The sequence below is a fragment of the Oikopleura dioica genome, chromosome PAR (genome assembly GCF_907165135.1).
Source record: "Oikopleura dioica chromosome PAR, OKI2018_I68_1.0, whole genome shotgun sequence".
Taxonomy (NCBI): Eukaryota; Metazoa; Chordata; class Appendicularia; order Copelata; family Oikopleuridae; genus Oikopleura; species Oikopleura dioica.
In genome coordinates this window covers 9,200,212-9,225,632 of record NC_137293.1, presented here as the reverse complement: position 1 = coordinate 9,225,632, position 25,421 = coordinate 9,200,212, and the positions used below count along the sequence as shown (strand labels likewise).

Sequence of the window (25,421 nt, the reverse complement as noted above, 5' to 3'; positions counted from 1 at the left end):
TCGCACGAGTGGCTTCCAACTTTGCATTCATCTATATCTGCACAGGCGAAACTTGAGCAGTCTTGATAACCGGAGCAAAATCCACCATCAAAACCAGTCGAACAGGAGCATTTGAAGCTTCCTAGGAGGTTTTCACAAGTGGAAAACGCTGGACAAATGTCTTCTTCAAATAAGCACTCGTCAACATCAAAACATTCATCGTCGATCATATTCATGCCGTCAAAACATTCACAAGAGTAACTTCCAACTGAATTCGTACATGACATATTTTCACCACAAGGCTCAATTGAACATTCATCATCATCAATACAAACAAACGTACTGCAATCATCATGTCCACTGCAAGTATCTTGAACGAAGCCAGGATCACATACGCATTGAAACCCCGGAGTGTTATTCTCGCAAGTTGAAAATTGAGGACAAGCTTCACTTTCAGCCTCGCACTCGTTTATGTCTTCACAAACACCATCTACACGATTATAGCCATCTATGCAGTCACATTCATAGCTTCCAAGGGTGTTCTTGCAGGTTTCTGTTGTCGAACATGGATTTTGAGTTGTGCATTCGTCGATTTCGACGCATTGAAAGGTTCTGCAAGCATTTCCGGCGCAAAACGCATTTTCGTATCCAACTGGGCAGGAACACTCGTAGCTGAATTCAGTATTCGAACATGTCATTATTTCTGATGGGCAAATCGGCTCTTGAAGACTGCACTCATCAACATCTACGCATTGATTTGCATTTGAATCGTAAAAACCACCATTGCAACATTGATACCCATCACAATCAGCCGTCAAGCAATAATCTATGAATTCATAGTGAAAATCAATCAAAAAATAAATTTTCTTACTTTCATAAATTGTACCAACATGACAAGTGCACGTAAAATCTTCAGCAGAACACAACGAGTCAACTGGGCAAAAGGTAGGATCGTCACAGATATCGTTGTCAGTAAGCGTTTCAATGTAGAAATTTCGAACATGGAAAGCTGTTGCTGCACTATGTTCCGGATCTGAAACGTGAACCTCTATTTGGTCACCGTTCGGAAGAAGTTTTGTCGGATGCGAGTCGGAATAGATCTCAACTCCATCTTCGGTTAAAGTGTAGTTTGTTGTTGCAGGATCATCTGGGTCTTGCTTCGAAATGAGCTCATAAGTGTACCATCCTTCATCACAGGTCGTATCGTGAATCGCTTCATGTCCAAGGCGCCCTAGAACATTCGGGTTTTTTGGACTATTATCCGCCTGGTTCATAATAAAGCGAATAAAGCCAGTTGATGATCTGTAAAATGTGAATATTCGATGACCATTTTGGTGATAACCAGCACGATTGCTAACCGAAAAAACCCCTTCCCACTCACCAAACTCATCAGAATTGTCACATTTTACATCCACACTGATAATAAAATTTGGACCAAATGTGTAATTCGCAATTTTAACGCCCTAGTAAAAAAGTTAGGACGAGATTGTTTAAGATTCAGACCTGTTTTGGCGCTCTCTCACAAGCTTGCCAGGTCATACAGTTGCTTTTCCGGGCGGATGGAAGAGCAGAACAAGCTTCGGGACACTGTTGAAGATAAAAGTTGCGAATTTCGCAATTTGTTGAGCCAAGAGTCGATGGACCTGTAAAAACGTCCCGATTATAAGTAGGAGAATGACCCACAATGCCTCTGACGACGAAGTTAATTATCAAGCCATCTTGTTGAAGCTCGGACTTGAAAAGTGGTCCCATCTCTGTACTTCCATCCTTAGTTTGATGGACTTGATAATTTTGCCTTTAAAATGGATAATTTCGTGCCTTGTTAAAGATTCTAATTGGTTGATTATGGTGATACAGCATTTATTATCCATTACAAACGTCTGGTATAAACGATACTAGGTTATGAGTACCTGCTGTCTGGTTGTTATAATCCCTGTTAAAATATAGCTGATTATTGCTATTGACTCCAAATTCTCTTCTTATTTCCAAATATAAAGGATTAAACGACGAAAATTTCGCAACGCTCACAAGATTGTTCGCTTTCCCAGCAGGTTGATTTGCGACTATTTCCGTCGGACACATAATATCGATGTTGATCTTGAATGTTAATGTTGGTAAGTACATCACGCCAGCTTTTGTGCCACTTGTTGGCGTTACTTCACAAGAATCGACGTAAGTCACGCAGTCATCAAGGCGATAGCAAGGATCTGGACAGGGACCCATGTCAGGAAACGACTGATGTTTTAGATTTCGCACTTTCTGGTAGGGAAAAACTGTTGAATAATCGTACACAGGACGCCCAAGGTAAACAAATATTGGACGATCTTTTTTGATAGAAGATTTTGAGTAAGATTCTTGATAAACAACGGTGCTATTCTCTCTGGACGACATCAATATGTCTGTTTCCCTCTCTCGAATCTCAAAGTCCACTCGCATCCATTCTCCGTTATTGCAGCTTGACGGTAGAGGAACTGTTATTCTCTCAGAATGGCTGTCAGATACAGTTATGAAATGTCTAGTAAAGGCAGTTTTGGTGATGCTATTGGAATAAGGATCTGTTCTCAAATCAAAATATCGCCCTGGAACGTGGTTCAATGGCTCTCCTTTCAAAAAGATGAATGAATTTTACTTATATTAAAATAAAATGTTGGGATATTTTCTATCTTTTCCTGCTGAATCATGTTCAGTCATATAAACTACAGTTCTGGCTTCTCCATCCTTTTCACATTTATACTCAAAGCTTATTTTCATATTCATACTCGCTATAAAGTTTCCAAACAACAGCTTGTTGATGTTCGGTCCAACATGAGCTTCACAGGAATTTATGAAAGTTGTGCAATCTTCGTACCCATCACATGGATCTAAGCATGGTTCGAGCTCTTGAAAGTAGAAGTTTCGAACTTCTGCGAGCTCTCCTGCTGTATTGTCGGAATCTTGGGAAAGGTATACTTTGACTACGTCGCCAGTCATGGTGTTTTGAACATCTGACAAGTCTTGATGAAGTATTTCATCGCCGTGCCTAAAAGTTCGGAGCGCTTTCCCGGGCTGAATTTCGCGCTGTTCAATTGAAAATTTTTGCCAATATCCAGGTTTACACTTGACATTCATTCCTATGCCCCAGTAGTGTGGGTCGTCATTTTGCTCCACAAATCTTCTCATGGATATCTTTTTAATAACAGAAAGCGTCGTGATGAAAATCTATCCATTTCCTAACCCAGAAATCTTCATTAACTGTGACTCCATCAGAGCTAATATGATCAAGCCACATAGCAAAGAGTCTTTTCCCTTTGTTCGAAGAGTTCCATTCGTTATTTATAATGTAAAATATGTTCAAATCTTTCGATAGAGTAAATGCTTTTGTTCGAATTTCAACACTGACATAAAAATTCAGTGGAATCGTTATGGAAGTAAGGAGGTTATTTCGTTCTGGAATCGCTCCGCAAGAGTCCACAAACTCAGTGCAATTTTCTTTAAAGACTTTAACCCAGGAGTTCTCATAATCTGTAGAAACAACGAAATCAGTCTTATGACGAAGCGTATATATTTGGCCATTATAAATGCTTGTTACTCCGCCGCAATCACTTGTCATTGAGCATAATCTCTATCAAATAAAGGTCTTTTCATAATTCATGATCTTCAAAAGTCTTACCTGCGCTTCTTCTAATGTATCCTTCTCAATCAATCCAGTACTCGGCGGATAATGCCGCAAAAATTGGCCCTCCCCATATATCCATTGATCCTCTTCCACGCAATTGCTGTAGCAACCTTGGTAGAATACGTTTTTAATAGCAGCCGTATGTTGCTCGTCGTTAGCACCAAAGGTTGATTGCCAGGTCATGACATTCAAAATTTCTCCGTCAAGAACATTGCTTGTCTGGTACTCTTTTTCCGCCAGAAGTTCTACATGCTCCGCAATAGTATCTTCTTTCCATACTTGTTGGCGAATAACTCCAGGTCGAATCTCGCGTTGCTCAAGAGTATATTGATGCCATCCGTGTAATTCACAGGGAATTCTAGGGGAAACCTCTTGTCCGCAATTTGAGTTTATTCCGTAGCCCCAATTTTCGGGAGGATCTTGATTGACGTATCTATTTTCTGCGATGAAAAATTATGAAAATCTTTCTCAAAAAAACAAAAACGTGTTTATGAATTTTTCATCCGTCCGGGAGGTACAGTGCACCATCTACTATAGACAAACCGAAAACACGATTCTCTCTCGGAGATACTTCACCGTAAGGGCACGGTCCGCCAGCAGTAAGTTCGATAACTCCAGGCCAATGAAGGTCACACTTTCTTATGTGAGTGCCGAAACTGAACTCGTATTCTTTCGTTATTGCAAAAGATCCTCTATTTTCAGCAGGAGCGGTTGTGGAGACGTGGCACGAGTCGATGAAAGTCTGACAATTCGGTTTATCTTGACATGGATCCACACAAGATGCAAGAACTCTCGGCAAAAATATAAAGTAAAAAACATGATCGAGCATATTTGATAAAAGTTCTGAAGTGTGAGTTTGCCAACAAGTCGGAATAAAAGCAATTTTAATAATTTAGCAGTTTCTTTATTAAAAAAAACCTACTCTTTTGATGCACCTGGAAATGACGAAGGTAAGTCCAGTGTTTTTGCTAATGAATGAACAAAAACTTATTAATTCGGAGAAATTTATTATTAAACTTTAAGAACATCCGCTGTAAATTCTCAAATATTGTCTCAACAATGGTCTTTCAGCTCTGTTCTGCTTCTTCGACGGCCTTTTTTGAAGAATGCTTGTTCACATCTTTTCTTATTCAATAATTCATTGAAAATAAAATAAACGATTTTCAGCATCATTTTATTTTATTATTAGTTTATCTAACATAAAAGAGAATTTTTATGACAGCATTTTATTAACACATATGAAGTTGAAAAACGAGTAATTTGTGGCCCTGAAAAGGGCCGGTTGGCAATGTTTGAGCGCTAGGCAAGTGAAAAGAGTATGAAACCCTTATCCACCGAAACCGTAGAGGGTTCGGCCCTGTCGCTTGAGAGCGTAGACGACGTCGAGGGCGGTGACAGTCTTTCGCTTGGCGTGTTCGGTGTAGGTGACAGCATCGCGGATGACGTTCTCGAGGAAGACCTTGAGGACACCTCGGGTTTCTTCGTAGATCAAGCCAGAGATTCGCTTGACACCACCTCGTCGAGCAAGTCGTCGAATGGCGGGCTTGGTGATACCCTGGATGTTATCACGAAGGACCTTTCGGTGACGCTTGGCGCCTCCCTTTCCGAGTCCCTTGCCTCCTTTTCCTCGTCCGGACATGTTAGAAAATGTTCAACAAATTTTACTTTGTGATGCACTCTGCCTGGCGACGGCGGGTTATATTTGCGCGGAGCGGCCGTAGTGGAGACAACCCCACCTCCCCAGGGGGCGAGATTATTGACAGTGCGCTTGGCGGGCTAACTGAAAAAATCGTTGAGCCGTGACGATGCGTGCTGTTGGACACAGTTCAATATTTTCAAAGGTAGAAGACCCACTTCAAAAATAGATTGGCGGATGGGAAATTCGGAATTTAAAATTCCGGAAAAATATAACAGAAGTCTGGTCACTGATCTTAAAAATCTGCCTTGAATGTAGGATAATATCAAGAATAAACGCATTCAACAAATTTTAAAATATGGTACAATAAGTGAGAATAATACGTGCTACTGGAAATAAAGGATTTTTTGCCCAGAACTCAAGGATATTCAATCGAAGATGAAATATTTTTGCATTACTGCTTTTGTTTCATTGAGTCAAACAAGAAAATTATATCAATTCATTCATTTATTTTCATATCATTCACATAATACCGGTAAACGGTTGTATAATGCAGGTAATTATCAACAATGATTTGGTCATCCGGCCTTTTGTTCCTGTAACACTGGCATCATTTTATAACCAATATATTTCTGGGGATAAGACTGAAGTTCGGCAAATTTTCTTTCAAGAAAAGATGCTGGCAGTTTTTCAAAGAAATTTTGAGAATTTGTGGCCCTAAAAAGGGCCGGGTTTGTCGAAGTAAATCGAAATTTACTTGGAAGAAGTGTACTTGGTGACGGCCTTGGTTCCTTCGGAGACGGCGTGCTTGGCCAATTCACCGGGGAGGAGAAGTCGGACGGCGGTCTGGACCTCTCGGGAAGAGATGGTCGACTTTTTATTGTACTTGGCGAGTCGGGAGGCCTCGTTGGCGATTCGCTCGAAGATGTCTGACACGAACGAGTTCATGATGGACATGGCCTTCGAGGAGATACCGGTGTCGGGGTGGACTTGCTTGAGGACCTTGTAGATGTAGATGGAGTAGGACTCCTTTCGCTTAGCCTTTCGCTTCTTCTTGTCTCCGGCTGGGGGAGCCTTCTTGACGATAGCTTTCTTGGAACCTTTGGTAGCGGCCATTTTTTTTACTTTTCAAAAAAGTGGTGAAATGGCTGCGCAGCGGCGCTTTATATGGCGCCGGGTGAGAAGCCCGGGGCTCTCGGGTTGTCTCCCACACTGCTTTCTGACAGTTATTGATGCGTGTGGCGCGCGAGAGCTCTTTCCCAGCCGCGCCTTTATAAACGATCCGCGATGCTCAGAGCTCACCACATTATATTTTGTGAACTCAAAAAAATCAATTTTTGAAAAATGTCCGGAAAAGGCAAAGGAGCTAAGGCCAAGGCGAAGGCAAAGTCCCGATCCGTCCGAGCTGGTCTCCAGTTCCCCGTCGGTCGAGTCCACCGAATGCTCCGAAAGGGCAACTACGCCGAGCGAGTCGGAGCCGGTGCTCCAGTCTACCTCGCCGCTGTCCTCGAGTACCTCAGCGCTGAAGTTCTCGAATTGGCCGGAAACGCCGCCCGAGACAACAAGAAGACCAGAATCATCCCACGACATCTCCAGCTCGCCATCCGAAACGATGAAGAGTTGAACAAGCTCCTCGGCGGTGTCACCATCGCTCAGGGTGGTGTCCTCCCCAACATCCAAGCCATCCTCCTCCCCAAGAAGACTGGCGACAAATAAATTTCTCTTCACTGAGAAATTCTCAAACCCGGCCCTTTTTAGGGCCACAAACCTTGTTTTCAAATTGATCCATTGAAATCTTCGATTTCAAATCAATATTTGAAATCATCAATAACTCGATCGTCACGATTCCTTATTGAACACGAATGCATGCCTCATCGATAAATCTTCGTAGAAAGGTCAAAAAATCTTTTCCCTTTCATCTGATGGGACGAGACATGCGTGGAAAGTCTTGACCAATCGACGATCGAAGAGCAAAGGATAATTTCTCGTGATTGAGTTCGAACCAAGTTGCTTCAAAACACACAGAAACTTACCTTGAAATCGGAGAAAAAAATACTGAAAATTAGAAATTTACAATTTATAAATGAGAATTATATTTGAGGAAGAAAACGTTTTAGGTATTTTTAACGGAAAATGGACATTTTTTATTGGTTTTTGTAGTTCATGGAAATGCAGTGCCAGAGTCGGGAAGAATCAGTATAATTGAGCATGATAGTTCGCAAAGAAGAGAATTTGTTTGGTGAGTTTCCAACTGAAATTTGAAATTGCGAGATTTTAGCTACTTTTAATTGATTTCCATCGATTTTCAGGGAGCCGATCGCCGCTGGAGATTGGACCTTTCTCGGCGGCTCCGCGTTCGACACCGGTTTCCGCCAAGACCTGAATGACATCTCCGAGTACTTCAAGCCAAAACGCAACGATTCCGGCCTGCGATACTTGGTCATCAAGCTGCGCGACGGGGCAACTCTTCCATCCCTTCACTTCGGCCCTGGAGGCATCGAAAGGGTTGAAAGCGCGTTCCAGGCGTTTTTTGTTATCAAGGAACCCGGATGATGAAAAGAATCTTAGGTTTTTAGTGCCTGCTGAGTCAGAAGTTCTGAGTCAGCGGGATAAAAACTGACGTTTCGTGACATTTCTCGTCTCCGTTAATATCATCGGTGGCGCACTTTTGGGAGTTGTTTTTTCTAGCTTTACTTCTTTTTTTTTCTTTTCGTTTTCAGTCGTCGAATTTATTATTTGATGGAAAATGGAGACTCGGGTTCAAGCGCCACCGACGAGGGTTTTTCCTCATCCGGTAATCAGGAAGTAGGCTCTGGGCAATACAAGCTTGAGTTAATCGAAGAACCGAAAGATGCTCGACTATCGCTTTGGGAAGACGATCCTGAACCGAGAATCGCGTCTGGAAGAGATGTTCTGAACCGCGGCTTTGGCATTTTCTCAAAGGTGTCTGTTTTATCCCAACTTCTGCGCGCGCATTTACACGAGCAAATTCAGATCACAAGAGCCATTTCGTCGAATATTCAAGAAGAAGTAGCAAGAAGCCCCATTTCTCGAGCATTTTTTAATGAAGGTCAACCTGAACTGCCGCTGGAACGACCTGTGGTTATTCGAGCAACGCTGGTGGATGAAGATGACTTCCGAGACTTTGTTTTGGCGGGACGGTACAAGGCGATCAAAGAGAAGATTTTCAGAGGTGGGCTGACGGGCGGAGCAAGACCTTTTGCCTGGAAACAGCTCTTGGGTTATGAAAGCATTAAAAATCCTGAAGGTAGGAGCTTTCCCTCTTATTCTTCCTTGTTTTCAATCACCAATGTTTAGAAAAATACCATACTCTTCGAGCGCAATGGGAAGGCCTAACAGCTGAGCAAGAGGAGTACTGTACAATTCTTCGAGAACGAAGAAGCCTGATTGCCAAAGATGTCACTAGAACAGATCCTCATCGACTTAATGCTGAGCAAATCCAACGCCTTAGGTTTACCAAGTTTTTCTGTTTCTTTTTACGAGATTCTTAGTGAGTTATTGACGACTTACTGTATCTACGACCAGGACATCGGCTACGTCCAGGGAATGTCAGACATTGCCGTGGTTATTTTGGACATTTACCCAGACGACATCGACGCATTCTGGGTCTTTGCGAAATTCATGTATCGAGTCCGCGGAAACTTTGAAAGATCACAAGAAGCAATCAAACGACAATTCGAAGGTTCTTTTTTCATAATTTGAAAATCTAAAACAATTTCTAGCGCTGCGACGAGTACTGGCCTTCACAGATGGAGAAATGGTGCGCTTCCTCGACAGAAAAGAGTCCGGACACATGTATTTTTGCTTCCCCTGGTTTCTCATCCTTTTCCGCCGTCTTGCAACACACGAGACGCTGCCAACAATTTGGGATGGTAAGAGACAAGGGTACAATTTCCGACTTATCTCCTTTTCTAGCGTGGCTTTGCTCTCCCTGCGCGAATTTCCATCTTTTGATCGCCGCCGCTGTCCTGGATCTCAAACGAAAAGAAATTATGAACGAAGAGTTCGGCTACTGGTAAGACTTTACAAAGACGAAACCACTGAGTAACCCTTTTCAGCGAGATTCTCCAGGTCGTTAACAGGCTCAGCGGAAATGTCGATACAGACGAAATCCTCGCGCGGGCGCAGTCACTCCTCGTTCAAATCTCCCGTTCTCTCTCGACTCCTCCGATTATCAAGCAACTCCTGAACCTATCCGATTAGAGTGGAAAATTCGCTCTTCCCATCTTCCATCACCGAAAAATTACTTCGATCATCGATTTTTCTTCTTTTTTTTCATTCATGCTCACTGATATTTGCTAACCGAATCCCTTTCTTCTTTCACGGAAAATAAACTCATGAAAAATATAGTAAAAATAAGATACTTTGTTCTACTTCCTCATCAATTTAAATACTCGCTGATATACGCGATTCCTTAGAATTCTATTCAACCGGTTTTAATTCGTCATCGAGATGACTTGCTCTTCCCAAGACACTAACCTCCCCAGAGACCCACAAAATCTCAAGTATCCTCAGAGAAAAAGGTCACAAAAAGAGGGAAGGGTTCTCAAATATCACAAATTTATTCAATTTTGAGAGATTTGCGTTTGACGGTCCCCTCGATTGCGCGGCGAACTCTTTAGAAGTTTCGCGTTATTGGAACAATGGTTCGATTTATTTCAAATTTTCATATCAGATTCGGCTAAAACCGCAAAAAGCGGAATTCCGTGATCAGTGAGCCGGGAATCTCTCTTTTAGCGGGAAACGAGAAAGTTGGCAAAACTTTTCTCCTTTTCCGAATAAACCTCCTGATATTTTGAAAACCCTACCTAAAAGTGAAATGGAGAAGCTGCTTGTTGATAAAGTGATTACATTGAAGAATCTGAGAGAAAGAGGAAATCGTCATCTGGGTCTTGCCGAAGACAAGGAGCTTGTGGTGGACCCGAAACCTTTTTTGAAAGAGAAGAACACTTCACTCAAACTGAATCTCTTCGAAGACCCTTGCACTGGAATGAGGCTTTCTGACCAGTTTTGCTCGACGATTAAACTCAACATTGACCGCGCCCAAGCAGATCTTACCAAAGAAAAGAAGAAAAATATCTTCGCGAAAAATCGTTGGAATGTTGGCAAACCTGTTAAAATCGTCATTCCAAGTCGTAAAAAGAAGAAACAAAAACCGGAGGATTCTGATAGTGAGTACGAAGATTGTGGGGAGAAAACCTTATGCGAAGCGGTACCAATCAAAGACCGAGGATCAATTATTGCCCTGGGAAAAGATGGAGAAATTCACCGCTTTCCAAATATGATATTACCCGGCGAGAATGGATACGAACTCTTACAGTTTCATGATTAATAAAAATAAACTCTTACGAAGAAGAAAATCAGCCGTACAAGCAGCTTTGATTACTCAAAATACTGCCCGTTCAATCGATCAAACTTTCATAATAAGGATAATGTTAGACATATTTTGATCCCACCTGAAGATGATCTATTCATGTCAAATGATTTGCATGCAAAATAAAAATGGTTCAACGAATTGCATTTATTTCAAAAATAGCAATGTTTGGGCAAGTCAATTATGAAGATAAGAAATTGCTTCATTCAGAAGGATAGCCGGTTATTTTCGACATTTCTCTGAAAAATCAATTTCTGGTTCTCGAAATATCTGATTCTAGTACCTGCTATGCTTTAGATGAACAAGTCTTTGCAGGAGCTGCGATTGCATTGCCGGGCTATTTTGAAGCGTTTCCATTTCCTGAATTGGCACTGGGCGATTGCTTTGAAGAGGGAAAGAATTTATTGAATTGAAAAGGTGAAAATATAAAAGAATGTTACATAATCTGACAAGCAGCAGCTAGTAAAAGCCTTTTCCTCTCATTGAGTCTGGGGACGGCCTGGCAATCGTCCTCAAGGGTTCGGCTGATTGTCGAGAGAGAGCCACTTCCGATAGGGCTCACGCTAGAAAGTTGAATAAAAAAGGATGACTCTTGCGAAATAGAGGAACCTGTAATGAGAGCGGGATTCGATTCCATCATCTCCATTGAGCGTTTCGTCATCTGATCCGGAATACGATTCGCCGGAGCTTGAATCTGTCAGCGTCGATTGATCAAAAGTCGAAGATAAATCCGAACAACTTGCAGCAACGACAGGAATTCTGACGAGTTTTTCCTAGCGAAAATGGAATAATTGCTTTTCCTTTCAAATTTACCGATGGAATTTCATCTCGAGGCAGCGAAAAAGACAGATTTTTTCGATGATCAACAACTTTTGTCTGAATCGGGACTGGATTCGAGATCTGTTTCTTCAACGAATGCCCCGTCGCTTCGTAGTGAGAGGGCATCGACATCGTTGACTGATGGTTTTGTCTTTTGAAGAACATGTCTTCTTTCGATTCAGAGAGCTTCGACAAGAGAGAAGTTGGGAAGGAGCTCCTTGATTTTCCGCTGCCAAAGTTGTTTCTGTAAAAAGAAAGCTCTTGTGTTGAACAAGCAAGCTCTTTCTCCAAGTACTCAAGTTTCTTCTTCGTCGTTTCCAAGTCTGAAAGATGCGTAAGCTATACGGAGATTTATACAGTCAATCTTGATGGCCTTTCACCTGTGCAGGTGGCAAACCACAAGAACGCAATACAAAGAATAAAATATATACCTTGGCTGAGGTTTTTTGTCCTTTCCTCGACGATAGAATTGATCTGGTCATGTGTTCAAGAGGCAGTGGATTACTCGAAAACGAGGGAAAAAGTAGTGAAAATTGGTATTTTGAACACGTTGCAAGTCCTTGATGTTGGCACTTGAAGGGCGTTGGGGCTGGATCACGGCCACAGGTCGGGATTGTGCCCTTTTTTGAGGGTTCAAGGGAGTTGAGGGAATATCTGCTCTTAAAAATGTAATTCACCTGTCTACAGAGAGCTTTGTTCTCAAATACGACCCGAGGAAACGGTCTTGTTGTTTTTCATTTTCGCTTACTTCTAACGTTATTTTCAACTGTAAATATAAAAAAACAACATGGCTGCCAGGAAAATCACATGAACCCGAGTCCTGGAATGCTGGCTCATCGATTTTTGAATCAGATCAACAGTCGACTGTGAATTCGGAAACGCTTTTTGAGTCCTTCCTCGTTGTTTCCGTCATCTTTCGAAGTCGTAAACGCCTTTTGATCTTTATTTACCTGGCAAGTTTATGATTTTAACTTCTTTGGTGCAATAATTTCCCATCTGGAGCAATTTTCAATGGCCAAGTATTCAATGTGCTTTTTCTCTGTATAATTTATTCTCAGGGGCGATACAAGCAAATTCAAGTTTTCGAAAAAATATCTACTAATGAAATGCAGGGAGACCACCACTCACGACAACGTTCGTGATTGCCAAAGGTGGACTGGTTCTTCTTTTTCCTTGAGCAGTTGAAAACTATCACGTAGCATCGTTTAGGTGATAAGCTAACTCATTTTTCAAATTTTTGACTTATTGACACTCAGCATTCTTATACTAATAAGAATCAAAAATGTTTGTAACATGGTATTAGGCACATCCAAAATATGAATAAAGTACACCACTTCAGTTTCTTTATGCGCATCACGCCTTGCTTGTGAACATAATAAAAGAGGGCCTTGATCGTTAAAAATTACGAACATTTCAAGTCAGAAGATCATTAAGATTTCGGAGTTTTATTAAGAAAAAATAGAGAAAAGATTGATATTTTAATTAAAAATTTCAAAGCTAAAAATGAGTGACGACTACGATGATTACTCTGATGCTTATAAAACTATGCCCGGCTTGCGGAACCCTGTTGGAGGAAATGAAGAAGATGATACTGACCTTGTTAATGAACAATTACCGGCATTGATTATTAATCGAACGATTTGGCAAGAGCTTGCTCTGTCGCAAACGAACACTTTTGTTCTTGGACCAATGATTACAATTATTTTCATTTTCGCGTTATTTATGACAGTGACTCTAAGTTGCGGATACAAATTTCGACAAACAATTACTTTGATCAAAATATTGTCGACAATTGGTCTCTATTGTTCCGACATCGGGTAAATAAAACAATTTGAAAATATGGTATAATTTTCAATTAACAAGGTCCGATATTTTGCTGGGAGTCAAATATGTTACGACGGAGAACTATTTTTGGGGACTGTTAACAATTTCTATTGTGCTTTTCGCTGGCATTCTATCAGCTTGGACATCATTTAACTCTACTAATTTATCAGATGAAGAGCGAAAATCACTCCTGGTCATTATTCTCCACCTTTTTCTGTTGGGTCCTGCTTATCAGATGTGGAAAAATAACGATGCAAAGAATAATATTGCAATTTTTAAAGAAGTTATGAAAATAAGATTCATTGAAGCTGCTTTGCAAGCCGCTCCTCAGGTTGTTTAATTTGAGTAAAATTTCTAATCATTCCATCAAAGGTTTTTCTTCAATTTCACATCCTTAATGTTTGTCGACGAACAGAAATTATAGAAAAAGAAAATATATTCTGTGATGAGATTAGAGAAGGCAAAATCGGAAATGTTTTACTTCCAATTATCTCGATGTACATATCCTTGATTTCTTTCTCATGGTCGGTAACCTCGCACAAAAAAATCTTGCAGTACGACAATAAAGTAAATGCATTAAGAGTTGGATTTATTTTTATCATGGTAAATTATCTATTCTAACAATCAATTTGTTACAAATGCTTTCAGTTCGTCCTGCAAATTTTTACAAGGGCATATATTATGATATTCATTTTGAACGAACTCGATGAAATTTGGGGACTCAAAGGAATATTTGTTGGTTTTGGTCTTCCTCTTGCTCTTCATGCGTTATTGATTTGCTTTTTCGAAAGGAAAAATCCCACAGAGAAATATTTTTCTCGGTTTCGAAGATATTTTTCTATGATTTGGATGATGACAATGCAGTTTTAGTGAGAAATTTGAATCTTATATGAATATTATAAACGGTTGAATCTTCCAACCTTTCGGGATCCCGAATGTTTCGGGATTTCCCGAAACATTCGCAGTGAAAATGGGCCTTTTTGTCTTCTAACCTTTCGGGGATGATTTTTGAATGATTTCTGTCCGAGAAAATATCTTAAGCAAAATAGTAACGTCTAAGTACATCTTTATTGAAGCAAATGAAGGCACGAAGGAAAAAATAATTTACACGAATAATTGGATTTATAACTCATGAAGTTCTCTATAAGACAGGCGCGGAGCCCACACATTCTTTTTGACTGCAAATTCACAATTGAAACAAGGTATGGCCTTCTTAGACCATCGAATTTGACGAAGGCAGCTAGAGTTATCTTTTTGATAAGTAAAATGCCCGAATTCGGCATTTATACCCTTTTTTTATAACCGAAATTCCCGAATGATTCGGGCGATCCCGAAAGGTTCGGGAATTCCCGAAAGATTCGGGAGTAATCCCGAAAGATTCGGGAAATCCCGAAACATTCGGGATCCCGAAAGGTTGGAAGTGACGACCATTATAAACTATTTAGGGGCTCGTCAATACAATAATTCATCATGCCGAGCATATCGGGACTCTCGTTGGCGGACACTTTATCTTCAAATTTGTGAGAGAACTCACTCCAGAGCTCAATATTGTTCCAATTATACTCATTTCCCTTAGCCTGTTACTTAATTTACTTTGGTTTTATCTCATCTCACCTCGATCCGCGGAAAATCGAAAAGAAACTGCTTATTCAAAAGGACATCCTGACACGTCTTCTTCGGAAATCATAAAGACCTGACAACGTCAGGCTGATATTCCCCCTGACAAATAAAATCATAATTATTTTTAACATCAAAGAGCATATTTATTAAACGACTCAAGCAGCAATCTGTACAAATTTTAAATATGAACTGAAGAACATTAATTTTTCGGCTTCGACTTTTTCGTGAGATTAGAAATGGAAAGAGGTTGGTAAGGCAGTTAGTCGGAGGACTTTGTTATGTAACAATTGGAGTATTCCTAGAAAACAGGGCTGAATAAACGCTCCAGGAGAGAACATTTACCTTTGTTAGAGGTCTTCTGTTCTTTGAATATTCAGGTTTATCAAAAATTAAAACTCATCTCCAGATCCATCTAATTCGATAGATCCAAGATCGGAGAGAACATTATCTGAGTCTTCAGTGGCGAAGCTTGGGGCACTAAAAGTGTTTTCGCTCAACGGACCGGCGAAGGGATTTGCTCCCATGGCGAATGGTGGCAAGCCAAAATTAGCTTCGATTGCTGGAGCTTCATCGCAAGTAAGGACTCGGAAGTTCAAACAGGCAGTTCGCCCGTAAACGGAAACAATGCTGATGCGGATTCGATCAGTAGTGATTTTTTTGGTCCAAAGTCTTTAAAATATGGATAAATAAAGGAAGCAAAAGATGGACGGTGTACCTTTCAACTGATGGTTTTCCAAATGGATCGGCCATGTGCTGATCACTGAAAACTGAAATAGTATCAGAATCGACTGACTGAACTGGAGTCCATTGTCCGTCTTGGTTGTATTCAATCTTGACGCTTTTAGTCATGTATCGCATTGATTGAGTTTCTGAGTCGAATGGATTCGTAAGATTTTCATTGACGATGTTAAATTTGACACCAACGATGTCGACATCTGAGGAGTAATCGATAACGAGCCATTGATCCGAGTCACTTGCTTCGGCGCACCAACCACTTGATAATGCTTCTGTCGCATGGAACGACTGTTTTCCTTCTTCAGTTTGTCTGAAGCTGCTAGAGATGAAACTAGTTGGCTCTTCTGATAATTCCACGACATCGCAATCTGGTTGCCCAAAAGTAATGCTATCGAAGAGACGGTCAAGTTCCGCTTCGAGCACTGTTGTATCGGTGTTTTCAGCTGTCGTTGTTGATTCTACGGTGGTGGTCGTCGTCGTTACAGGAACAGCTTCAGTTGTAGTGATCTGGAAAGTCGTTTGAGTGCTGGTCGAAGTCGTTTCCCATTCCGTAGTCGTTCTCAGAGTTGGTTTAAAGTCACACTAAATGAATGTAATTTTATTTTCTTTGCTTTTATGAAAAATAATCAAAGCTTCGTTTTGATCGAAAACGATTTGTTACCGCAGGTGTGACACAGCTGATGATTTCTTCAGCATCTCCGGCCTTGCATCGTCCACCCATGCACTTTCTAGATCTGCTTCTGATTCCCTTGACGCCGTCAGTGTGGCAGGATTTGTTGCATTCTGACCAGCTGGTCCAGACGTTCCACTCACCGCATGGCTCGCACTCGATCGTTTCCGAGGAAGGGCCTTGGCAGCCACCTTCTGAGGGGATTCCATTGATACACTGTCGTTCCCGGAGTTTGTAGCCGCCACAAGTGATTTCACAGTTGTTTTCCCTAATCTCCCACTCGGTCCACTCGCCGACGTCGCTGCACAGCCCAGCGTAACAATTTATGGTTTCGACGTCTTCGCCGCGAGATCGTTCACGATGTCCTTGGCCACATTCGGCGCTACAGGCGGACCACTCGGACCACGTTTCGCACGGCGTCTAAACCACCGGAATCAATTATAAGTCGAAATAAGCTATCGTCACGTTGGCGATTACCACTTTGATCAAATTGGGCTACTTACGTAAAGACATGCTGAGACTTCTACATAATCGTCCAGAGGACACCCGTCAGAGCCAATGGCCCCATTGACACATTCATGCGATCTGGTCTTGAATGAGACTCCGCAACTAAAATTGATTATAGCAACAAATAAACTCGTCGATTTCGAACCTTTCTGAGCAAGGTGAGTAACTGCTCCACTCGCCCCATTCAGCAACAACAGGGCAAGCATCTTCATTACAAGCCATAACTCCGCTTGGAGCACCAAGACTTGCGCATTCTCCTTCAATCGAACATTCTCGCTCTCGTCGCATTTCTCCACCACCACATGAAACGGAGCACTCAGACCATTCTGACCAGTCAAGATACTCAGCGCACTCATCAAGCTCGCAATCCATCGTTTCACTTGATTTCTCACCGCAAGCACCTTCTACTGGGCAATCGCGAGAGCGCGTCGCAGTTGCGTTTCCACAGGTAGCCGAGCAATCGCTCCATTCTGACCATTCATTAAAAACGCAGGCGCCGGCACATTCCTGGGACTCCTTTTCCACCCACTCACAGTCCTCTGGCTCGTTGCAAACACGTTGTCGGGTCTGAGTTGAGTTATTTCCGCAATCAGCGTCGCACTCAGTCCATTTTGTCCACTCGTAGAAGCAAATTTCAATGTCGGGACAATCGTCAGTTTCAGAAGCGTCACCTTCGCATTTGCCCGGTTTGTCTTCATTAACTTGAATGCATTCACGTGAGCGGGTACGTGAACCGCTACCACGACAAGTGGCAGTGCAGGTGCTCCACTCGCCCCATTCACCATAGTAGGGTTGACAGTTGTCGCACATTTTTGGACAGCCTGATGCGATGTTCGGGTCGGAGCAGAAGTTCACACCCATTCCATCGCAGAATGGCTGATCCTCGCAAACAGTGGGTTTGGGAGTAGTCATGACCGCTTGCGTAGTCGTACATGAGATCTTATTGCAAAGCCCAGTATCGCTATCAGAGCCGTATGTACAGGGCTTATAAACGGGTGCTTTACAAGTTCTATATCGTGTTCTTTCTCCACCACCGCAAGAGACCGAGCAGGCGCCCCACTCTTCCCAAGCTCGCCATCTCTTTTCAAGCTCGTCAGTGTTTTCAGGAATAAGATCTTCATCCCAGTACTCTGCGCAGACATCAATCTTGCACAAGGTTGGACAGGTGTCTCGGAAATCCTGAGAGTCCCGACAGTTAATTTCCCAATTTCCTGCGTAATGAGAGCACAAGGGTCCGTCGAGACAGTTCATCGTTTTTGGCGAAGTTGCAACTTTTGTGGTTGTTGTAGTCGTTAGGGGGGCTTTGGTAGTCTCTGGAACGCAAACTCCACAAGTAACAGGGCATTTGGTCTCGAGAATCTCCCTTTGTGTCTGGCACATTGACTTCCACCTTGGACATTCCCTAGATTTGTCCATACAAATGGGAGACATCGTTGTCATTGGAGCCTTCGTAGTCATGGCTTCTTCAGACATTCCACAAGTTCCGCATGTTTCTCTGCAATTTTTCTTCAGCCAGAGATTGTTGGTGCATTGAGCTTTGATTCCAGCGCCTTTACAAGCTGGTGAAAGATCTTTACAATTGCTTCTGGTGCTATCAGCATCAAGTGATGAGTTATCGACGGATTCCTTCGCAGCTTTCATGCAGGTATTGCACGTCTTAGGGCAGAGATACTGGAACTCTTCCTTCTTGCAATTAGCGCTTTGAGAGCAAACATAGGAATTCTTGTCGACACAAGTGTTATCAACTGGGATATCGGCGGGACATGAATTGCACGTGAACTGACAAGCGCTCTGGACGGATTTGCTCTCGCAGTGAGTTGTTAGATTAGGGCAATAAGGATGTTTGTCTTTACAGTCGGCTCTGGAAGAGGCTGATTTGTCCTTGCATGGAATGTTACAATTCTCAACCATCGTGGTCGTATCGTGGCTGCGCTTTCTCTTGCCGTTTCCACAAACACCACCGGGTACTTCACACTTACTCCACTCACTCCATTGAATATTAAGTCCCATACAAAGCCTACAGCTCGCCTCGCAGTTGTTATTCATCCAATCTCTGTACTGATTATCAAAGCATCGACCTTCCAGCGCGTATTCATTACAATTGTCCGACTTATCCGCGCATTTGAAGAACTCATCAACGTAGCAGTCAAAGCCGATCGAGCATGGAATTGTTTCCGAGCTGCTTCCATCGCATTTTCGACCGTACTCACCACAACGTCTTTCACGAGTTTTTTTGAATCCACCTTTGCAAGATCCTGAACAAGCAGTCCATGCGGTCCATGGCTGCCATTTGCCACCGCCGACGGTAGGGGCAGAAATAGCGGCAATGCAAAGTCCACACGATTGTCTACAACGAGCAGCGACTTGAATTGATGATCTGCATTGAGATTTGGCAATTCCAGAGCACCAGGTTTCTTCATCTTTGCATTCTCCTTGGTACTTATTGTTTGGCGTTGGCGCCGGCTTGGTAGTAGTTGGAGGAGGAGTAGGACAACTCTGCATATTACACTGTCGAGTTTCAATCGGTGATCCGATGCAACCAGATCCGATCATTTTCCTAGACCTAGTTTGCGCCCCAGTCCCGCAAGAACGCGAACAACTGGTCCAAGACATCCACGAATTCCAAATACATGCGGGCTTGGGCTTGCAGAAGCCGCAAGCCTTGGCGCAGCTACTTTGCATCGTTCGCAAAATAAGAGCGGAAGAGCTTTTGCAGAAACCCTGTCGGACAAACTGCTGACAGGCAATTTTATCGAAGCACGTTTCAGATGTCTTTTTTGGCTTCAAAATGTCAAAGATCGATCGTCGTCGACGTCTTTTTCGTTCTCCTTCGCCGCATTTGCCACATGTAGCCGGGCAAGTTTTCAAAATTTGAGCGTTGCCACATTTCGAAGCGTATTTTTTGCACTGTGGGGACTTATCTCGGCAAACAGCTAAATGGAAACAGTGTTTTTTTATGTTGGCAAAATAGTTCTCGTCTTAATTTATTTTGCGTAACAAAAGGGTCAATTTAAAATTAAGTGAACACGTTAAGCTCATGCGTGTTTTCTACAACAAGAAAAACGAGTCATGTGATTGTTGTAACCGTTTTATTTTATTTAGACGGAATAGTTAATGCATGCTGTTTCAATATTTTAATAGGTCACCAAGCGAGGTCAAAGGGCGCGAGCTAGCGGTCACTAGTTGTGTTCTCACGGGTTCTGAGGTTCTTGAGAATCAAAATTAACCGCCAAAAGTTTTCGCCAAAATCACTCGCGAACTTAGAGGCTAGTTCAAGTAGCAATAGATACTGAATGCTTTTGTACAGTACGAAGGAACGTTTCGGAAATTGAATGATAATAATAAGACTGCGGGTTATTACAGAAATGATCTAAGAAGTTAGTACGCTTTTTTGAGGTCCGGTTTTCCAGGGAGAGTTTTGTTATTGTTGTGGTAGGAGTTCCGGTTCGAGTTCGGGTGAGTTGGTTAGGTGCAAATTGCGCATTCTTTCTGGCACATTTGCTTCATTACTTGAAGCTCTTTCGGTTTTTTCGACGTGCATTTTGCAGAGTGCTTACTGCAAAAGTTGGCACCAGCGCGGTTCGAGCACGTTTTCGCAGCTGAACACCGAGTTAGTTCAAGAATTAACGTCGGGCACACCAATTATGAGTGGTAGTGAGTTATGGATGAAGTTTTTTTAATCACAAAATGTCACGCGAAGGTTCAGGTGACCTTTTGGCAAGGGTGAAGTGGGATTAATGTTGTGGGGGGAGCATGAGTATGATGGTTACTAGAATATTGAAACAGAAGCATGAATTTATATTCCAGATGTTGATTTAAAAAATGTGGGCTTGTTTTTATATGTGGTTTGCGCTCACCTGGCTTAGCGGCGCCCGAGCTACTGCACGCGGGGATGTTCTGGTTTTCCTCAGCCGGGCAATCTCGGAACTGATAGAGCTGGGTCTTCGGGCAAGGAGCTTGCAGGCACTTTCGGGCTTTGTACTGCTTGCATTTACTGTTGCACTTGGACCAGCTAACTGACCATTTTCCGAATTTTTCTGAAAAGTCATTTTACGATTTGAAAAATGAAATTCAAACTAACCGGACGCGGCAGGAGCTTGAGTTGGAGCAGAACCGTCAGCAGTGCAGAATCCACAAGTGAGGCTGCATTTTTGCTTGAGAACCTTTTCGTACTTGGCGGAGCCACAGTATCGTTTCATTTTTGGACATTGAGCGGGAACATTATCCTTGCACACGGCGCCAGTTGAAGCTGGGGCTTTGGCTTCTGGTTTTGACTTGACACAGACGTTGCACGTTGCCGGGCATTGCGATGCGAGCTTGGCTTTGTATTTGGGGTTCTGGCAGAACTTCTTGTATGACGAGCATTTTGTGCTTTTGTCTTTGACAGGAGCGCCTTAGAGATATATTTAAAACACCATAAAAGTGATTATATCTTACATTCAGACTCAGCCATAGTAGTAGCAATGGTGGTGCTAGCTTTTGTAGTGGGGGCTTTTGTCGTTGTTGGGGCAGCTGTTGTGGTCGTTGCAGGTTTTTGCGTAGTCGTTGCTTGTTTGGCTGGAGCATCGGCTCCGCAGTGGCCACAGGATTTCTTGCAGACCTTGGGGATCTGAGTATTGGTGTTGTCGCAGTAAAGAAGGTACTTCTGGCAGTCAGTGCCCGGAGTATCAACACATGCATCCTCCGGTGTTTGTTCTTGGGCCGGAGCTTCGGTAGCAGCCGCAGCAGGATCGTTCTCGCTTCCTTCGGCTAAAGAGAGTTCATGTAACAGGATGACTACAGTAGCGGGATTGTTTTACCTTGACAGAAACCGCAAGTAAGAGCACATTGCTGAGCCATCATGTCCTTTGTTTCTGGCTTGTCACAGTATGAAGATAAACTGCCACAGTGCTCAGCGGTATCTTCGCATTTTGTTGGACCAGCTGGTTCGGACGTTGCCGCTGGAGCAGAACCGTCGCCCTCGCAAACACCGCAAGTGATTGGACACATTTTGATGAAGCTAAATTGATCGAGTTATAGAACATTGAGATGAAGGAAAATGAAGAAACACAAGAAAATTATTTTAATGATACTTACGGGCCCTTGTACTGTTCCTCTTCGCACATAAATTGAAGCTGATCACAGTTGGGATATTTGTTCTCACATGCGCCTGAAGCTTCATCGCCATCACCGGCAGCAACAGCATCTGCACTGCAGAAGCCACAAGTCTGTTTACAATAAGTTTCAAGAGTATCCCTGAAGTCATCTTTCTGGCAAAGCTCAGTCACACCAGAACAAGCCATTGAAGCGTCAACGCAGGCATCTAAAAACGGCCCTGAGAACTTGCCCCTTTGATAAGAAAAAAATTGAAAGATAAGAGAGAACTAGAATTTTTTAACATTTTCGCTCGACCACAGACTTTTTGTCACTTGCGGTTGCGGCATTTTCTCATTTTTTTATTCTTGTAATAAACTATCGATTTCACCTTTTTATGCACCTTGTTTAATTTTAAATTAAGGCAACACCACTTTCTAAATTTGAGTGGCTCAAAATGCATGAAAATCGTCAATTTTGTCTAAACGAGGGGTCTGAATTCTAAAGTGTACCGGCTGGTGGAGCTTCTTTGAAGGGCGCTTCGGTTGCGTCAGTTGTCCAGTAAGCTTGACAAGCGGCCACTTTGCACGTGACAGGACAGCTCGCCTTGATCCTCTCTCGGAGGATCTCTGAGTCGGGGCAGTATGGAAAGTTGACACAAAAGTCCTCGTCTTCGCAGGCTTAATAATTGCGTTAGAACCGCGCGTTTTCACGAGTTTAAGTTAATTTACTTTGGACAACACTATCGGCATCGGCGCTGGCTCCATCGGTTCCAACTTCGATCGCTTCTCCGCAAGAATCGCACGTTTTTCGGCAGTACAATCGCACTCCTTCATAGTTCGGATTCCCACAGAAGCCCTTCATCTGCTCGCAATAGCCGAGTTGATCTTCACAACCGCTGGCATCACTACTGGCGGGCTCTAGAAGAGTTAGTTGAGAGGGGACGTTCGCGAACGGAGAAATCGTTCCGTTCGCTCATGGTGTGTTCGAGTTTTCAATGCATTTTGAGCCTGTTTTTATCACCCAAAAAATGTCTTGGTTCATTTACTCTCTTGGAGATATTTGAAAAGAGGAGATTGTTTCATGTCGTCGATCATTTTCTGCTGCGCGAGATCCACTTCGTTGGAGTAATCCTTTACTGGACTTGGGAACGAAAAACCAATTGATGGAGGCTGCGAGTCTCGTTTCTTTCCGGGAGTCAAATGGTCGATCGAGGCTTTTCCATCCATAATTTCAATCGCCGTTGGTGGATAGGCGAAATCAACGGGCTTGGAAGTCAAGGTCCTTCCTTTATGATGGAGTGGGATTCCACCGCCGCCAATAGATCCCCACGCGACCAGGAGATAAAAATTATCCTGATTCAAATCGAACATCATCGCGCCATCTTTTCCGATGGACTTTTCTATTGCCGCCTTTCGCTATTCTAGAGCTCAAGATTGCCAATTTAGCTAAGAAACTATTTTGAGATAGAGTTTTTGGCAAATTTTCAAGATAGATTTTGAACCCTGGCTGAAAGCGGCACTGCAAAACGCCACGTTTAAAGTCGGCAGCATGTGAGATAATATGCGTCATGGGGAGCATTTTTGGCGGCGCTCGGCCGTAGGACATCGCCGATTTGAAGCGACTCATGCCGTTAAAGTGCTCGCTATGGAACGGGTGCCAATTTTGTGGTTTTAAATTACGAAATCAGAAAAATAAGAATCTAAGGTGCTCGTTTGCGCGGCGAACTAGCAACCCGCTGGCAAAAGTAAAGGTCGTCGTTGCCCATGCGCTCGTCTAGACTGAAGCCGAAGCCGACCCAGCCGGAGTCCATTTGTCCGATATTGCCGGAGACTATTCGTCGGTTTTGCATCGGGCACGGACGGATAAGCCTCGCCTGCCCGATTCAAACCCGTTCCTTCGAAAGTGTAAATCTGCCCAGTGGCATCGTCTCTCCTCCACGAGACGAACATACACCCCGGATCTTCCAGCCAGCAGTCTGGCGGCGATCGGAAACATGACTGTTCATCGTTTCATAACAATATAAAACACAAAAACCAAACTGTTTACAAACATGTTCGAAAAGATCATTCTTCTAAGGAGATTCTTTTTAGAATCTAGTATTTTAACTCTTTAAAGCTTTCGGGTACATTTTATGCCTTTGGAAGTAATTTTTAAAACTATTGCTTTATAAAACCAAAAGAACATGTTCTGAAACAATCCTTGCGGCCTTCACATTCTGGCACAGAAAATTGCAATGGCCCTTCGCGCATTGCATTCATTTCTGAGAAGATTAAAAAGATTTGCGTAAAAACGAAAAAGGAAGGAAGCTCAAATTCAAATTCGAATGAGTATGGGTAGTCAACTTCACGTAACATACTCGTCAAGGCTTGAAATCACTCTGCACACCATGGGGAACGGTAGTTAATGGGGTACTTACCAGGTTCGGAGGAGGATGTATCGCAAGTATTGCAGGAAGCGGCGCAAGTAGTGGCGAATTGGACATTGTCGCAATATTCGGCGTACTCGTCGCATCGAGGGTGGTTGTCCTGGCAATCATCAGCCTGCCTCCTCAATCGTCGCTCATGTCGACCGAAGAGAGCGGAAGGAGCAAGCTTTTCAACGAGCCACTGGTTCTGGATTCCGATAGCGTGGATCTCGCGCAGGTCATCCGACCAGTCGAGCTGCGCCTGAAAGCGAAACAATTACGATTTTTGTTTAGGGGGAGAAGCCGCCTAATTATAAATATTTTCATTTCGAAAAAAACCATGACCGACATTGATAGTTCAACTTTGTGAGCATGAAAAAGGGAAAAAAAGATACGATGGACATTGTTTTTGGGTACACGCCAAAAATGTTGAATCATCAAATGAATGGAAATTTTAAGAAATATTTACGAACTTAAATAAAGTTTAACATCATTTATCGTATTTAAAATATGCGTCTTAGTGATTGCATAGATGCAGGAAAGTTACTATTTAGAGAAAAAAATTAAAAATGATAATTTTAATTCAAGCTTTTAATTAAAAAAACAGATGTTCAATTCTGAAATTTGATTTATTTTTGCTAATTTAAATATATTTTCTTATATAATTTTTACCGAGACTGTAGCAGCTAGGGCGAGGGCAACCCTCATTGTCTGTGTAATTTCTCCCTTCTACTCTCTATTCAACCCTCTTCTTCGGGTTTCGTCTCTCTTGTTCAATATTCCTTATGGAATTTTCGTTTTTTTTTTTCTGGATGATTTTACGGGAAATGGCGTTCGTTGAGCCCGTGCGCTAAACGTAAGCACCGCGGGGAGAGGATTGGTGGTGCTGTTCACTGCCCGTCGCCAAAATCTACCTTGAGCTCTCTCTCTCCCTGGCTCGGTGGTGTAGTAGCACCAAGTACTGTACTCCACCGGGTGCGGTCCCTTCCTCACGATAGCGTCTAGATAGAAAGAGCGAGGAATGTTCTAGCGCGTAGAATCAAAATAGCACCGCTCTTTCGCCCAAAAATCGGAATTTCTCGGATACGATTTAACAGAAGA

The 25,421-nt window shown here is 42.7% G+C and overlaps 6 protein-coding genes across 6 annotated transcripts; 2 read left to right on the top strand and 4 right to left on the bottom strand.

Moving 5' to 3' along the window:
* Nucleotides 1-4,939: 4,939 nt before the first annotated feature.
* Nucleotides 4,940-5,298, bottom strand: LOC145702190 (histone H4). Its single transcript, XM_081779402.1, has one exon. The coding sequence runs from the start codon at nt 5,271-5,273 to the stop codon at nt 4,962-4,964; it is 312 nt and encodes a 103-aa protein (XP_081635528.1). The 5' UTR covers nt 5,274-5,298; the 3' UTR covers nt 4,940-4,961.
* Nucleotides 5,299-5,994: 696 nt separating this feature from the next.
* On the bottom strand, nt 5,995-6,408 carry LOC145702189 (late histone H2B.2.1-like). The gene has a single exon (XM_081779401.1). It carries the CDS (start codon nt 6,384-6,386, stop codon nt 6,024-6,026), a length of 363 nt encoding a protein of 120 aa, XP_081635527.1. The 5' UTR covers nt 6,387-6,408; the 3' UTR covers nt 5,995-6,023.
* Nucleotides 6,409-6,576: 168 nt separating this feature from the next.
* On the top strand, nt 6,577-7,017 carry LOC145705930 (late histone H2A.3, gonadal). Its single transcript, XM_081783433.1, has one exon. It carries the CDS (start codon nt 6,615-6,617, stop codon nt 6,984-6,986), a length of 372 nt encoding a protein of 123 aa, XP_081639559.1. The 5' UTR covers nt 6,577-6,614; the 3' UTR covers nt 6,987-7,017.
* Nucleotides 7,018-7,072: 55 nt separating this feature from the next.
* LOC145705928 (TBC1 domain family member 15-like) lies at nt 7,073-9,650 on the top strand. Its single transcript, XM_081783431.1, has 9 exons — nt 7,073-7,387; nt 7,431-7,509; nt 7,580-8,213; nt 8,265-8,538; nt 8,589-8,742; nt 8,783-8,973; nt 9,014-9,163; nt 9,207-9,306; nt 9,350-9,650. Exons 3-9 carry the CDS (start codon nt 8,010-8,012, stop codon nt 9,492-9,494), a joined length of 1,218 nt encoding a protein of 405 aa, XP_081639557.1. The 5' UTR covers nt 7,073-7,387; nt 7,431-7,509; nt 7,580-8,009; the 3' UTR covers nt 9,495-9,650.
* Nucleotides 9,651-10,807: 1,157 nt separating this feature from the next.
* LOC145705929 (uncharacterized) lies at nt 10,808-12,740 on the bottom strand. Its single transcript, XM_081783432.1, has 9 exons — nt 12,435-12,740; nt 12,307-12,397; nt 12,039-12,106; nt 11,916-11,959; nt 11,479-11,807; nt 11,275-11,438; nt 11,144-11,228; nt 10,949-11,049; nt 10,808-10,904 (listed from the first exon to the last, which is right to left on the bottom strand). Exons 2-9 carry the CDS (start codon nt 12,319-12,321, stop codon nt 10,868-10,870), a joined length of 843 nt encoding a protein of 280 aa, XP_081639558.1. The 5' UTR covers nt 12,322-12,397; nt 12,435-12,740; the 3' UTR covers nt 10,808-10,867.
* A 2,319-nt stretch (nt 12,741-15,059) lies between these two features.
* LOC145705651 (uncharacterized) lies at nt 15,060-25,421 on the bottom strand. Its single transcript, XM_081783133.1, has 15 exons — nt 24,993-25,421; nt 24,333-24,582; nt 22,645-22,833; nt 22,426-22,593; nt 21,917-22,142; nt 21,640-21,839; nt 21,278-21,589; nt 20,922-21,233; nt 20,698-20,877; nt 16,986-19,773; nt 16,837-16,942; nt 16,325-16,753; nt 15,644-16,245; nt 15,271-15,597; nt 15,060-15,226 (listed from the first exon to the last, which is right to left on the bottom strand). Exons 1-14 carry the CDS (start codon nt 25,026-25,028, stop codon nt 15,318-15,320), a joined length of 6,078 nt encoding a protein of 2,025 aa, XP_081639259.1. The 5' UTR covers nt 25,029-25,421; the 3' UTR covers nt 15,060-15,226; nt 15,271-15,317.

Coding starts and splice junctions, on each gene's coding strand:
- LOC145702190 (XM_081779402.1), bottom strand. CDS start 5,273: ATGTCCGGACGAGGAAAAGGAGGCAAGGGACTCGGAAAGGGAGGCGCC.
- LOC145702189 (XM_081779401.1), bottom strand. CDS start 6,386: ATGGCCGCTACCAAAGGTTCCAAGAAAGCTATCGTCAAGAAGGCTCCC.
- LOC145705930 (XM_081783433.1), top strand. CDS start 6,615: ATGTCCGGAAAAGGCAAAGGAGCTAAGGCCAAGGCGAAGGCAAAGTCC.
- LOC145705928 (XM_081783431.1), top strand. CDS start 8,010: ATGGAAAATGGAGACTCGGGTTCAAGCGCCACCGACGAGGGTTTTTCC. Junction 8,743..8,782: donor GAGCAAATCCAACGCCTTAG/GTTTACCAAGTT, acceptor CGAGATTCTTAG/TGAGTTATTGACGACTTACT. Junction 8,974..9,013: donor AATCAAACGACAATTCGAAG/GTTCTTTTTTCA, acceptor AACAATTTCTAG/CGCTGCGACGAGTACTGGCC.
- LOC145705929 (XM_081783432.1), bottom strand. Junction 11,960..12,038: donor AGTGCCAACATCAAGGACTT/GCAACGTGTTCA, acceptor AACACATGACCA/GATCAATTCTATCGTCGAGG. Junction 11,050..11,143: donor CCGTCCCCAGACTCAATGAG/AGGAAAAGGCTT, acceptor TTCCCTCTTCAA/AGCAATCGCCCAGTGCCAAT.
- LOC145705651 (XM_081783133.1), bottom strand. CDS start 25,028: ATGAGGGTTGCCCTCGCCCTAGCTGCTACAGTCTCG. Junction 24,583..24,992: donor CCCTAGCTGCTACAGTCTCG/GTAAAAATTATA, acceptor TTTCGCTTTCAG/GCGCAGCTCGACTGGTCGGA. Junction 19,774..20,697: donor CTCGGGCGCCGCTAAGCCAG/GTGAGCGCAAAC, acceptor GTTTCCATTTAG/CTGTTTGCCGAGATAAGTCC.